We start from the raw sequence: 13,789 nt of genomic DNA on the forward strand, positions 1-13,789 counted from the left end.
TTAGGAATTATAGAGTTAAAATATAAATACAGTGTTTATTTTAATATCATAATAAGAGACAACATCATACGTGTTAATTTAGTCAAGTGTTGGCACTGACTGAAATGTGAAGTCTGACTGAAGGTAATGAGTGGCCATAACCGAATTTAGTTTACAACAGTATCACTCCGTCAAATATTAATGTGATTTAAAGATTGTTGTGGCCGAAAACTTATGGTGAGAAATGCAGTGTATACTGACACTAAAACAAAGAGAACAGGGCCTTTTAAAGGGTAACACTTTAATATTTCTCACACATCTTGTACGTTTAAAAAATATATGCGTACTTATGATTCTTTTAAATCATCTGTTCTAAGCTACGTTAATTAGCCTTTAGAAAGACTAGTTTTGTTACTGTACTCTCTGTGTCCTTTCTTATTATAGATTTAACTTTTGTCTTATTTATGTGCTACAGCTGCTGGCTGCATCTAGTGCAGAAAGCTGGTAATAGAATTTCTTAATTGGACAAACAAAATGTATTTAAAGACTTATATTTCAAGGTGACATAAAGTGACATGCTGGGCCATGACAGTACGTTTAACTTTAGATTACAATAAGCACTTAATATTCAGTTTTATTTTCCTGGTATAGTGCGGACCATTGGTGACAGCTGTGTCCAGAGAGCAGCAGAGACTGTACAGCCTGTGATGGAAAGGCTCTGTCCTCTGCTTCCCCCACTCCCTGTGAGGAAGAGCAGCACTGAGCGCCACCCACTGTGGCAGAACTGACACTGGAGTCATCAGAATTGTCCAACAGGTCGACATGACAGAGGAGGACATTCACCAGCTTCACCTCTGGCACCCTGACGTGATGAGCACTCCTTTGGCACAAAGATGTCGATGGAAGGCTGGTGGCAGTCCAGGAAAAAGGACCAAAGGCCAGGAAATTTGTCAAAGATGTTGTGGCTACATGTGTTCATAGTTTAAATGGTGCCACGGTTGAGCACCCTGACATTAGACACGTCCGTTATGGTTTATTTGTAGATACTGTTTATTTTACAGCTAGAACAAAATACGACTTTAAACATACTCGTCATGTGCCTTAAAGACCATCTAAAAGCATCGCATTTCATGCTCAAACATTGACTTGACTGCTATGACTAATGTCAAGTCTTTTTTATGTTAATTAAGGTGGTTAAAACATCTGTAGCCATAACAGTTACTGTCTCTGTTCTACCCCATTCCATTAATCTGACGCTTTCCCTTCTACAACCACAGGATTCTGTAGCTCTCCGGGCTTAGCTGAGCATGCAGAAGCTAAAAAACGGGGTAAGTTAGCACTTTCACACGCCTTATTTAACTACGTGTTCACATTGACATGTTCCAGTTTTAAATATAGTCCCTCCTTTTGCATTCAGTGTCCTTTTATTAAAATGGATATTAGAGAGTCGTAGACAGCTTAGGGTTCGCATTTCAATTAATTCGGTTTATATTTACACTCCTTTTATCTTTTCACAGTGTCATGCCCCAGTTGAATGTACAAGCACATCATATAATACTGATGACACATTAAGCATTAATAATCTTTTGCCAAGGGATACAAATCTAATTGAAGTAATAGGTGAAAATATTCCCATGCTATGTTTCAGTTTTCCAGCCATTATCAGGACACTGTGGTGAAATGTGGCACAAAAAAAAAAAAGAAGCCTGATCAAAGGAACTTGTGGCTAATAGGTCCATCCGATCAGCTGATCATAGTTTTTGGTCAGTGTAGAGAATTGTAGAAAACAGTTTTTCACTGAATGTTCTACATTTGTCTTAAACAGATGTTAACCAGCAGATACAGATCAGGCTTTCGTTGTTTACTTTCTCCTAACTATTATATTCTGTTTTAAATATCACAAACAATTACTGTCATACAAGCAATAGCTTCACTAATTAAACTCAAACTCGATGAAGGGATGACTCGCACAGACGAGAGGACATGTTAGGAGTCCAGTTTATCATCTCATGTTGTACATCTCCTGATGGAGCCTGTCTGATCTCCTACAGGAAAACCTGACACAGACAAACAGATGTACAGTAAAATATGTATCAGAACTTAAATTACTTTGCTGTTCAACAGGACGCAATTAAGGAAAGATTGCGGTGTACAGTTATCACATTCTACCTGTTAAGTTGTATATTCCTATGTCGCCACACCCCTATTTCCGTCATTTTATTGTGAGACAGTTCTATACATTAATTTTTTTCACGCCATCTTAATTTTTATAATGCACCATCCACATAAGTTTATCAAGTTCTGTAAATGTAAGTGACAATGGTGTAAAGAGAAACAAGGCTCAAATGAATAAAAAGATCATCAGTTAAAACTAATATATAAACTCTGTGGGTGTCCAGAATATTAGGATCAACAATGGGGCATTTCTAAAGAAAGAGAAATTCAGTTTTCATGGTCTTAGGTCTTAGTGTTTTTCAAGATAAGATAAGATAAGATAAGATAAGATAAGTTCTATTAGGTTACATTAGTATTACCACATAAACCCCAATGGACCAACTGGACCAGTAACTTCACAGGATAATAACCAATTACTTTTAATAAAGTATCCTTTTATATATTTTTATATTTATATTTCTTGAGAATAATAATAAGTGCAATTTGGGCATATTTCTGTCTGCTGTTTAGTCCTGGGTCTCAGTGATGCGTTCTTTCCACTCTGACTAAAATAGTGGACAAATTAGGAATAGCAGTTATTTTCATTGAAAAATTGTCCTCTGATGGCCGCTTTTGCCCCGCAGGCCGTGTGTTTGACACCTGAGTATTAGGTAGTTATGCCTGGCGTGCCGTATGTTTAACAGCCCTGATATACAGTCTGTGGTACAGTCTCTCAAAGGGATTCATAACTCTCGCATTCTCTGTGTAACTCTTGAACGCACCACAGTTTGAAATGATTACGTCATCGCCAGAGAACACGTGTGGCATGGCGCATGGGCTCTGTGCGGCGAACACGTTTTGGTGAATATTGATGCAGTCTCTTTGAACACACATGCGCTGACATCGGCAAGAAACTGGGGCGTTGCGCCGCGGTTTAGCGGCAACCTGTCCAACTCTGTGGCAGTGCCAAGACGATTTGAGGGATCTTAAACACAAATGTATCACTGAACATGGTCTCATTCGCTGCACCCAGCGTGGTGGCTGCTGTACTACGGTTTGTAAACTACAGGGAAATCCTGGCTAAGTGGAGATCTGCATGGAACCGGACTCACACAATAGTGAACGAGAGTCCTTATTAGTTTATTATAACTTCTTCGTGTGGATCAATTATGCATTTTTTAGGATTTGCATACACTTTTCTGTCCTTAATGTTCTACGTATATTGCCCAATGCAATGTGTAATGTATGTTTATTAAATCTAAACAGTTGTTGGGTTCAGACTACGCAGGAAAAGAGAAAATACCTTAACATATATTATGGTCTTCATCAGAAGATTACTCATGCACAGGTGGAGATAACTCTCTTGTTCTTGTTGGCCTAAATGGCGATGGATGTTCCTGTGAAAGATTTTTTAGCCATTTAGCTTTCCAGGGCGTGCACTGCATGTGGTCTCGTGCCAGCTGATGTGCATGTCCAGGTTAATAGAGACAGGAGAAACTTCTTTATTTATTTATTTTTTTAAATTTCATTCCATTTTACAGAAGGACATATATTTTACCTAATCTTCCGATTAGGTACACAAAGTGATCATACTAGTGATACTACAAGTGATCATAGGGATATAATACACCTACACACCAATTCACTCACATCCCTAAACTCTTAATTTCCTCTCTGACTAAAGACTATCACCATCTAATACATAATCTAATACATATTTAATGGTCATGTCATCATCATCATCATTATAGTTCCTGTGTATAGTCTACTTACATTTAACCCATAAATGTTCACTTCAATCAATCATTGTGTATAATTTGGTCACTTACCTGTAATTGTGGTCTCATCTGTACATAGGTTTCCATCTATAAATATTTTCCATATGCAACAAAAAGTGATATCATATTGTACTTTAGTGTATCATACTATTTATTCTACATGCATACTAACTTCTGGTTAGATTCTAAACTGCATTCTGTTGCTCTGTACCTGTATATGTGCAATAAACAATATCACAAAGCTAATCTAATCTAAAACTAATAATATATTAAATTTCCTCGAAAAAGTCCTCGTAAAGTATCTACAGCTTGTGAGCAGCCCCAAAATATATGAATAAAAAACTAAATGCAGACAAGTTTCAGACTGTTGATGGAATTCTTTCGGTTGTTCATAAAAAACATGTTCTTCTCTGGTCTTACTGTTCGTCCCATTCCCCTCCTTGTTATCAGTGCACCATATTTTCCGTCTCTCCGTCTATCTGCGTGTCAGCCTGCGCCGCAACCGAGCTCTATTTTCTACGGCTATTTTTATTATTGTTGTCATTGGTAAACACCACACATCTGCCTGCCCAAGCCACTTTCCCATTGGCTGAACGGATTGCCTGTCCCACTACTTCCGCCAGTTTGGCCGCTTTTCATTGGCCGCTGCTCCTCTTTTTTTCTCTTCTTCACGGCGGTGGGTCGGAGCCGCTGTGTCCCCGGTCTGGCACGTTCCTAGCTAAATTCTCCACTGTGTAAAATTGGATCCCCCCTGTTTCACAAACTCCCCCAAAAGAGCCCCTCTCCAACCCCCTGCAACTGCTTACACGTTTGCGTTCAACACACACCTCCAAATCTCTACCAGATACCTTAGAAGATGGCGGTGGTAAGCGGGATGTCGGGGTCGGCGGTAGCCCGGCTTGAGGGCCGAGAATTCGAGTATCTGATGAAGAAAAGGTCGGTGACCATCGGCCGGAACTCTTCGCAGGGCTCGGTGGACGTCAGCATGGGACACTCCAGCTTCATCTCCCGACGGCACCTCGAAATATTCACTGCGGGAGAAGATGGCACCGGCACGGGGGAATTCTATCTCCGATGCCTTGGAAAAAACGGGGTGTTTGTTGATGGGGTGTTCCAGAGAAGAGGGGCTCCACCTCTCCAGCTTCCACGAATGTAAGATTTTTAGTATTGGTTTGATTTAAATGAGGACGGGAAAGTGAGAATATATTGGTTCGTGTGTTGTTATTGTTTTGTTATCCCCGCAGCGGTGTTGCACGTGCTGTGTCAAGCAGCACTAAGCCTGATACGCGCTGCTCGTGTGTACGGCAATAACGTCACATCAAATCTCCATGCCAAAAATGCCGGAGTATTCATTTCAGTGCTCGCTATCAAATATAAAGGCGCGCTGAACGTGATTCATGGCCCCAGATTGTTATTTTTGTTGTCCCAGTTTATTCGGCGTATATGCACGCTACCAACATGACGTCAGTTAGATGTCATTCAAGCTTTAACTAAGAACTGATGCACTAGACTACTAGTCACTGAAGTGTGCCGCGTGGAAGTAGCCTTTTTAATGTTTATATGGTAGTTTATGTTATTTTGCTATACCATGCCTTGTATGTGTGTCGAATTGCAAACGGGACCTAAACAATTCAAACACGCCTTAAAGCGTGGTCCTTAATGTTTGTATATAGTGATAGTCAAGGTCGACACATTAAAATGGCCGAATTCTTACACAGATTTCTTCTCAAAACCAATGAACTTATTTTGGGGTTAGTCTTCAACTAGCAGTCCCACCCTTGATGTCTGCAAAACAGGTTAATAGTTGAACTCGTGTTTGCATAGGTGATGTTCTCTGACCTGCTGCAAAATATGCTGCAGCAATTTTTACTTGGAAAAATAGGCTGTCAGTGAATTATTGTTATGCATTTCATGCAGCACCTCTTTTCTAGGGATAGTATAGTGATACAACAGTTCCCAGGAAGCAAAGCTGAGTGCTGTAGTTCATTTGATCTGGCTCAGTGTCAACTCGGCCTCATGTTCCCTGCAGTCGGTATGTTTACACTGCACAACTTGTTTGTCTGTATGTTTCTTTATTTCCCAAAACTCTCATTGATCGGTTCTTGCGGTACGTTTGAACTTCATAAAAGCTTAGGCAGGACATGCTGATGTCAGAATGTCAGTGTAGTACTTCATGTTAAGGTGTCAGTAGCTGGTCCAAATATATCCCATTAATAATAAAGTGGACATGTTAGACATGGTCATCGTTGATGTCCATATTTAAACAGTGTGAAACTGACTCTGAGTTCTCTTCTCTAGGCTTCAGTTGGGCCTCCTTGCCCTGCGTGTTGCCAGGCAGGAGGCTCGTCCGTCAAGTAAACATTGTAATAAGCACTTCATTCACTTAGATGGGTGGCATTATCATATTTCTTTTTGTTTTGTGTCTGTATTTTCATCCTTCCCTAGGTGTTGTTTCCGCTTCCCCAGCACAAGTATAAAGATCACGTTCACAGCCCTGTCCAGTGACAAAAAGGAGCCAAGGAACGTGCCGGAATCACCGGTCAAGCCCGTCCAACCCCAAATTTCCCCACTGACCATAAACATTCCCGACAACATCGCCCACCTCATGAGCCCGCTGCCTTCACCTACCGGCACCATCAGGTAGGAGTGGTCACAAAGTTGTGTGTGTAGATCTAAAAAGAAAAAAGTAAAAAAAAGCACAGTTTTCTTACATGACATTTGCATGGTGATTCAATCAAACATGGTGTTTGAAATGTGTTACACAGTGCGGCAAACTCGTGTCCTTCGAGTCCCCGGGGGGCCGGGCTCTCCAGCTACAGGACCAGCCGTGTTCTGGCCTCCGACCTCATAGGAGATAACTCCCAGTCAGAAAACGACAAGGAGGCCTCAGGTGAAGACAGCCCAAAGGTGAGAGAACTGAGCAGGAGCTGAACGAGAGCGTGCCGTCGGTGCGCCTGCTTGATTTTTAAAATGGATTCTGAGTGGATAACTCAAACAAGAGGCTGCGCAGTCAAGACAGCAGACTTCAGAGGAGTCTCGACGGATTTGAGCGCCACTGAACATCACTAGTTATTCATTGAAGTCTAAAAATTGCCCAACGCTCATGACAGCCTCGGGTATTGACTTTGGAGTACCGGTCCTTGTTGAACTTTGTGTGTGTCTGTGTTTGTGAGTGTGTTCACACATGTACGAGCTTGTGACACATATTTCCCCAAATCGGCACGTGACTTTAACCTGTTCCTTTCATCTTCTACAGGACGACTCCAAACCACCCTATTCGTATGCGCAACTAATAGTTCAAGCTATTACCATGGCTCCAGATAAACAGCTAACCCTGAATGGAATATACACCCACATTACCAAGAACTACCCCTACTACAGAACAGCTGATAAAGGCTGGCAGGTCAGTGTCTTCCTAATTTCAGCAGCTGTTTTTATTATTACTGTGTCTGTGGTTAAAGGGTAAGTTGACTTAGTTGGGTTACTCCCTTTTCTTAAATTATAATTTTTTTGTATCCGGCAGTTTTTCAGAGCTAGAGGGCTGTCTGTTTTCTGCGGCTTTTTAAATTTGCTCTACCACTTATCCTTCCCACCCAAAACCAACCGTCCCCAGAACTGTTTACCAGCATACATTCAAGGAGCGGGATTTAAAAGAAAAATGACCAAATGGAAACTAATAAGAAGAATATGAATATAATAGGAAACAAATGCACAAAACAAGAAATACAGACAAATACACAGCGAGCTTATTTTGTGGGTCTTTACAATACAACATCAGATTATAGTTAGTTTTCTGTTAGCATTACCCCCAAAAATGTTTTGGTCCTGCATAATTAGATCTTCAGATCCAGACTGGAGGTTCATGTAAATTTAAAAACCACACACACTACCAGTCAAATGTTTGGACAGACTTAAGTATTGCTGTAATGTACTATGGATTAGTCAACCAACGTAAATGAATCACCCGCTGCTGTCATTAAGTGTATAAAATACACAACCCTTCCTGGTCCTAACGTCTCTGTTACGAGGCGTCGCTGCTTTTCTCTGGTTTTATATCATCTTAAATTGAATGCCTTTTGGGCATTGGATGAATCTGAGGAGGTCAGTGTGAGAAACTGGGACAGGTATTTTTCATTCTTCTAAATGGGGAAAAAAGCCTTGTCAAGCCAACGCTGCAGACTGCAGACCAGAGTGACTCGAGAATGGTCCCGACGTGGGTCAAGCATGTGTATAACGGACCTGCTTCATGAAAGTGAGGTCAGAATGTCACTAACTAGAGTTTTGCTCAGTGTCTGCATGTCATGAACTCAAGCTCACGGTCAGAGCTTTCTCACAAACTGCTACTGTTTGTTGTCTGCTGTTGAAAGATCTTAATCTTCTGAGTATTAGGGAGAGTTCACACCTATATTTTATTCAGAATCAAGGAGTAATTGATAAAATGATGTTACAATGTTGCATTTAGCCTTGGTTTAGGATAGAGGGCCATCGAGACAAAGTTCTGACACACCTTCAACGGTACTTTGCAAACAGTTTTGTGATTTTGTGTGTGGAAAAGAATAGGATATCAGAAAATGATCTGAAGTTGAGCATCCACACTGCTATTTATTGCTGCTTTGTGGTTAATGTACCAGTGTTCTGCATATGCGCATTGATGATGCACACATCAGTTTGATTCCTTTGTTCTGGTTCGATGTGTGATGTAAACGATGCTGCGTTTACACCAGCCCAGACAAACCAACCTGAAGGGATAAACGCTCCCTGTTTCCAAACAACCTCTGTATGAAAGCAGTCTTATTTGACTTGATCGCTCTCTATGGCAGCACATGCAATACAATATATTGTCCACTTTATTAGGTAGACCTGAAGGATGTAATATAATCTAATTCAGCTGTTCTTACAGTTTCTTATTGTGTGTAATATTGAGACTGATGGGTTTTGCCATATTCTAAACCCCTTATATATGTAAGTGGGAAGGACAAAAAAAATGAAACATGCAATATACTGTGGTCTAGTACGCTACTGAATTTCAAACGTCTGGCATTGTTGAAAATTAAGCAGGAAGTAGAAACAAAAATGAACCCGACTGGCAAAAAAGACAGCGCTGACTAGTGTTTGGGTGGTGTTGTTACAGAGTGAGCCAGACTGATGAGTGCATAAATATTTCACACCAGCGTTGACTGTGCGTAGGTTATCCCGTCTGTGTCCTGCACAGGCATCAACACTTAAGGGGGAATATTAGGCTACACATTATTGCTTTTAGGACAATTCCATTCAAGTTTATTTATGTGTCCTAGGTGTCGAGGCAAAGATATGAAGCTTATACTTACTAAAGGTCCACATTGATTGACAGTGACTTGAGTGGTTACGTTTTTACTCAGTTTTTGAAATTATGTACCAGAAATAAAACTATGAGTTTCAAGCACCATTGCACCCATACAAATCTAGTAAAGGCTGCATTCATGGCAGAGGTGTCATATTAAATTGATAGATTTTAGAAATTTAACAGGTGTTCTTCATAAAGTGGCCTTTGAGTGTGTCTAGAATGTTTCCATTTCCCTCACAAGCAGAAAAATAAAACCCTCGAATACAGGGCGCTGCTGTCTGAGCAAAACAGACCTTTTAAACATACTTACATGTACTTTAAATAGGGAAAGTGCATTACAGCAGTCATTCTGCTCTCTACACAAACCAACAAGAGTATGTGCGGTAACATGCGTGTATATATGTGCACTAAACTGCTCTTGCGCTCCAGGCGTCATTTTTAACTCTGTGTGCATTTTTGTTTTTGGTTTGGTTAGAACTCGATCCGCCACAACCTGTCCCTGAACCGGTACTTCATCAAAGTGGCCCGCTCTCAGGAGGAGCCGGGCAAAGGCTCGTTCTGGAGGATCGACCCCGCCTCAGAGGGCAAGCTGATAGAACAAGCCTTCAGGAAGCGCAGGCCCAGGGGAGTGCCCTGCTTCAGGACCCCTGTAGGGCCACTCTCCTCCAGGTAAACCCTGCTCGGTGCTGCTCAGCAGTATGTGATCACATGAGCGTGTTCTTTAAAACCTGGGCGCCGTGCTACCCGTACAGTTGTGCGTTCGGTTTTGTGCAGCATTGATGAACCCTGCTTTCTTCTCATTGTCCCAGGAGCGCCCCAGCTTCTCCCAACCACACAGGGGCACTGTCTGCCCACTCCAGCGGGGTCCAGACCCCAGACAGCCTGTCCAGAGAAGGGTCCCCGGTCCCCATCGAGCCAGAGCCCACCCCACCACCAGCACCCACCCAAACCACTACAGTTCAGCCCAAACTCGCCGTCATCCAAGAGGCCCGCTTTGCACAGAGCTCCCCTGGTAAATCACGTAGCCTTTCTTTTTTTAGTTTGTTTCCTCTTTCTGCTGTAGTGTTTAACATACATGGTGAGAGACGTGTAAACCGCTGAACAAATGACAGCTTCTAGGCTCTTTCTGGTAAAAATAAGGCTACGACGCCGCCATTGTTGCTTCATTTTTCCAGTGATGTTGTCGAGTGTTGTAGTAACTTCCCCCCCGGCTCCTCTGACAGGCTCCCCCCTCAGTAACCAGCCAGTGTTGATCGCTGTGCAACGCCAGATGCCTCAAACGACCATGAAGCCTGTGACCTACGCCATGGCGACGCCAGCCATTGTAACGACGACGGTCAGCTCCGCCCCCGTCATGCAGACGGTGCACGTCGTCCACCAGATCCCGACCGTCACCATGGCAACTGTTGGCGGACAGTCTGCTGCTACAGTGAGCCCACAACCTCAGGAGAACGGAGGAGGAGAGCACCAAGAGATCAAAGGTAGCGCTTTTGTTTTGTTTGTTTTGTTTTTTTTTTTTTGTTGCTCGCTGTTGCTGCTGTCGTGTTGTCATGGAGCAGATTGTTTGTGAGCGTTTGCTTTGGTTGTCATTGACTTTTTCCTCCCGGTTTTGCAGTAAAAGTGGAGCCGATCCCATCCATCACTGCCTCGTCTATAGGTGGAGTCAGTCGCATCATCCAGACCTCCCAGGCTACCCCCTTGACAACAGTCACCATCGTGCAACAAGCCCCACTCGGTCAGCACCAGCTCCCAATAAAGGCCATCACACAGAACGGGACCCATCTGGTCCCCATCAGCTCTGCTACTAGCACAGGTGACCCCCCCACTCACACACACATGCTACTAAAGCAAGGGCTTTTGAAGACAATGTAATAAAATCATTGGAAATTGGAACAATCTGCTATCATTACTAGTTTGCTATTGTTCTAGTAGCTACATATAAAATAACCGGTTCCTGTCGATTGTCTGTGCTCTTAATAGGCAGGAGCCATCACACTGACCACATCCCCAGTCTCTGTTTACGAAAATCATCCGTAGCACTAGATGGAAATGTTTTAGCTTCCCCTATTATGATATTTCAAAAAAAGCAGTTCTTTATCAGAAGCTGTCACACAGTTTCAGTGCTCTGTAAACCCAGCCATAGTCAGACTTAATTCTTATCAGAATATGTGCACGGTACTTCTGGATTTGATTATGGAGCTTGCTTCAACTGATAAGGTGGGGGGCTCTATAACAACTGGATAATCCTCCAACCAATCAGAGCCTAAACAATGTGAATAGAATAATCAGCTCTCAGTGAAAAGGTTCTAAAACTACTGCTGTCGGCTAATAAACTGTCATCTACACTTGGCATTTGAAACAAACCTTAGAAACAAACCCTGTCTTCTTTCCCACCAGCCGTTGCGAACCCGCTCCACCTCCTGGCCACACATGCCTCGGCCTCAGCCTCCCTCCCCACCAAGAGGCAGAACGGAGAACTGCAAGAGCAGCCCGACTCAAAGAGGCTGAAAACGGAGGAGGAAGAGGACGGCAGAGCAGCTGCTGCCAACAACAACGGCACCACGGACAGAAACGGAGAAGGAGGGGTCAGCGAGCAGGTCGGCGACAAGTAGCCCCCCCCCTCCACGCACACACACACACACACACAAACACACACACCCCCACACACACACACACACACCCAGCCACCATCCACCCCACAAACCGATCTGCATCCTGACCCCTGCTCTCCTGTACACATTGAGCCTCACCCCTCCCCCCCATCTGATCCAGTGTCATCATCTACTCCAAGGTGCCAAAAAGAGAAGGACTACAGAATGTGCGAACCCCTCTCACCCTCTCTTCCATATATTAAGACCACGAAATACGATGCAAAAACTAGAGACCAAATTGAAAAAGGAATCAAGAGTTTGCTGATGACTGTGAATCCCTGACGTTTGAGACCCAGGCGACGAGATGAAGCACAGGAAAAAGGAAAGCAAATTTAATAATCCAGATTTTCAAATCAAAGGTGGTGTGGAGGGGGGGAAATGTATTAGATGACAGAGGAGTCCAGAAACTCCCCCCAAGAGGAAAAGGGGGTCTCATCCCGGTAGCATTACGGACGAGAGCTTAACTGTGTGTCAGATAGAAATGGCAAACGTCACCAGTAGTGTATTCCGCAAAGGGAAGTGTGTACGTACGTACGTGTGGACATTCCCATCTTCGGCAGCTAGCCTCCATGTTGACCTACCTAACCCAGTTGTGAGTAGATATGCAGTATTCCGTTGTACAAGTGTATCTCTGGATCTTTTTGAGTGTTTCTCCGTTTCCCAAGGCACAGATACTATCTAGTAATAATTAAGATAACTAAAAGCTGTAAGTGGGGTCTTTGAGAACATTTAAACATCACCACATGATATTTAGGGAATCCCGTTTCTTTTGTTGTTTTGTATGTGGACTCTTTGTTCGGTGAAATGAATGTAGTCTCCTTTCTTTTCTTTTTTTGTTTTGTTTTTTCCTTTAAAGAAAACACTATCTATGGAGTGGATGTTCTTTTTTTCTGCTCATTCATGCAAATGAAATTTCTTTATCACTGTACATGTACAGATTTTTTCATATTTTACAAATATCCTATGAGATAAAAAAAGTATATTCCCATGTGTATTTGACGCTTCATCGAGCTTGCATGTTACGGATCTAGAAACAATGTACCTGAGCAGAATATCTGAATATGGAACTGAAGAAAATTTAGACTGAATCTACGCTATATGATTCTGACCAGTGCTGCACTTAACTTTTCGTTCCTTTTTTTTTTTTATTCACTTTCATTTGTTCAGCTATTTTTTTTTTTCCTTCCCCCCGTCATCATCGGCTGTGTTCGTTACCTTTTGTGTTGAATTTGACCGTCTCTTGGCTTGATTATTTTATTCTGTTCAGGCTACTAAAAAAAAGTCTATTCAGATTGTATTCTATGTTACATGAGGAAAAACAAGTGATAGGTGTCTGTTCTGCTTCAGTGGATAAATGCTTCTTTTTTTTTATATAAATTTATTTAAAACACATAACCTCTTAGTTTGTATTTCTTCGAGTAAACGCCGTCTCTGCTGGCCAAACGCAACCACGACGTGTCTGTTATTTCTTCTCGCTGGACCGAGGGTAGAGGGTTTAACATCTGGAAGGGAGCGATGGGATAACACGCTGAGGGGTTTTCAGAGAGCATTCCTCACAGTTCACTCGGGCTGTTCCAGGAAGTCTGTGTACCACGAGAGGGGGCGGAGGGAGTTGCTTCCTCTTAACGCTGTCAGCTTCCTAAAGCGACAAAAACCACCTTGACTCACTCATTTCCAGCCCTGCAGCTGACAAGAAGAGGCAGAAACTTTGCAGATTATTCACAAGGCTTGAGCTGGAGCGTAGTGAACAATAGCTACAGAAACAAAGGAAGCTCTCAGGAAATAAAAAGTGGAACAAGTAGGCATTCACTGCGGCCTCCAAACAAAGGAGATTATGAATTAAACAGTTGTGCTCATGTGTTTTACACACCACTACACAATTTGTAAAAATCAAATCATGGGTG

The 13,789-nt window shown here is 42.5% G+C and overlaps 1 protein-coding gene across 1 annotated transcript; it reads left to right on the plus strand.

The window, feature by feature from the left end:
- The first annotated feature begins 4,560 nt into the window (after nt 1–4,560).
- Nucleotides 4,561–13,333, plus strand: foxk2a (forkhead box K2a). Its single transcript, XM_047608579.1, has 9 exons — nt 4,561–5,063; nt 6,357–6,551; nt 6,677–6,818; nt 7,168–7,314; nt 9,710–9,903; nt 10,044–10,246; nt 10,458–10,715; nt 10,850–11,047; nt 11,632–13,333. Exons 1-9 carry the CDS (start codon nt 4,768–4,770, stop codon nt 11,844–11,846), a joined length of 1,848 nt encoding a protein of 615 aa, XP_047464535.1. The 5' UTR covers nt 4,561–4,767; the 3' UTR covers nt 11,847–13,333.
- The last annotated feature ends 456 nt before the right edge of the window (nt 13,334–13,789 follow it).

This window comes from Mugil cephalus, chromosome 16 (genome assembly GCF_022458985.1).
Source record: "Mugil cephalus isolate CIBA_MC_2020 chromosome 16, CIBA_Mcephalus_1.1, whole genome shotgun sequence".
NCBI lineage: Eukaryota > Metazoa > Chordata > Actinopteri > Mugiliformes > Mugilidae > Mugil > Mugil cephalus.

Coding starts and splice junctions, on each gene's coding strand:
- foxk2a (XM_047608579.1), top strand. CDS start 4,768: ATGGCGGTGGTAAGCGGGATGTCGGGGTCGGCGGTAGCCCGGCTTGAG. Junction 5,064..6,356: donor CCTCTCCAGCTTCCACGAAT/GTAAGATTTTTA, acceptor ATCCTTCCCTAG/GTGTTGTTTCCGCTTCCCCA. Junction 6,819..7,167: donor CAGGTGAAGACAGCCCAAAG/GTGAGAGAACTG, acceptor CATCTTCTACAG/GACGACTCCAAACCACCCTA.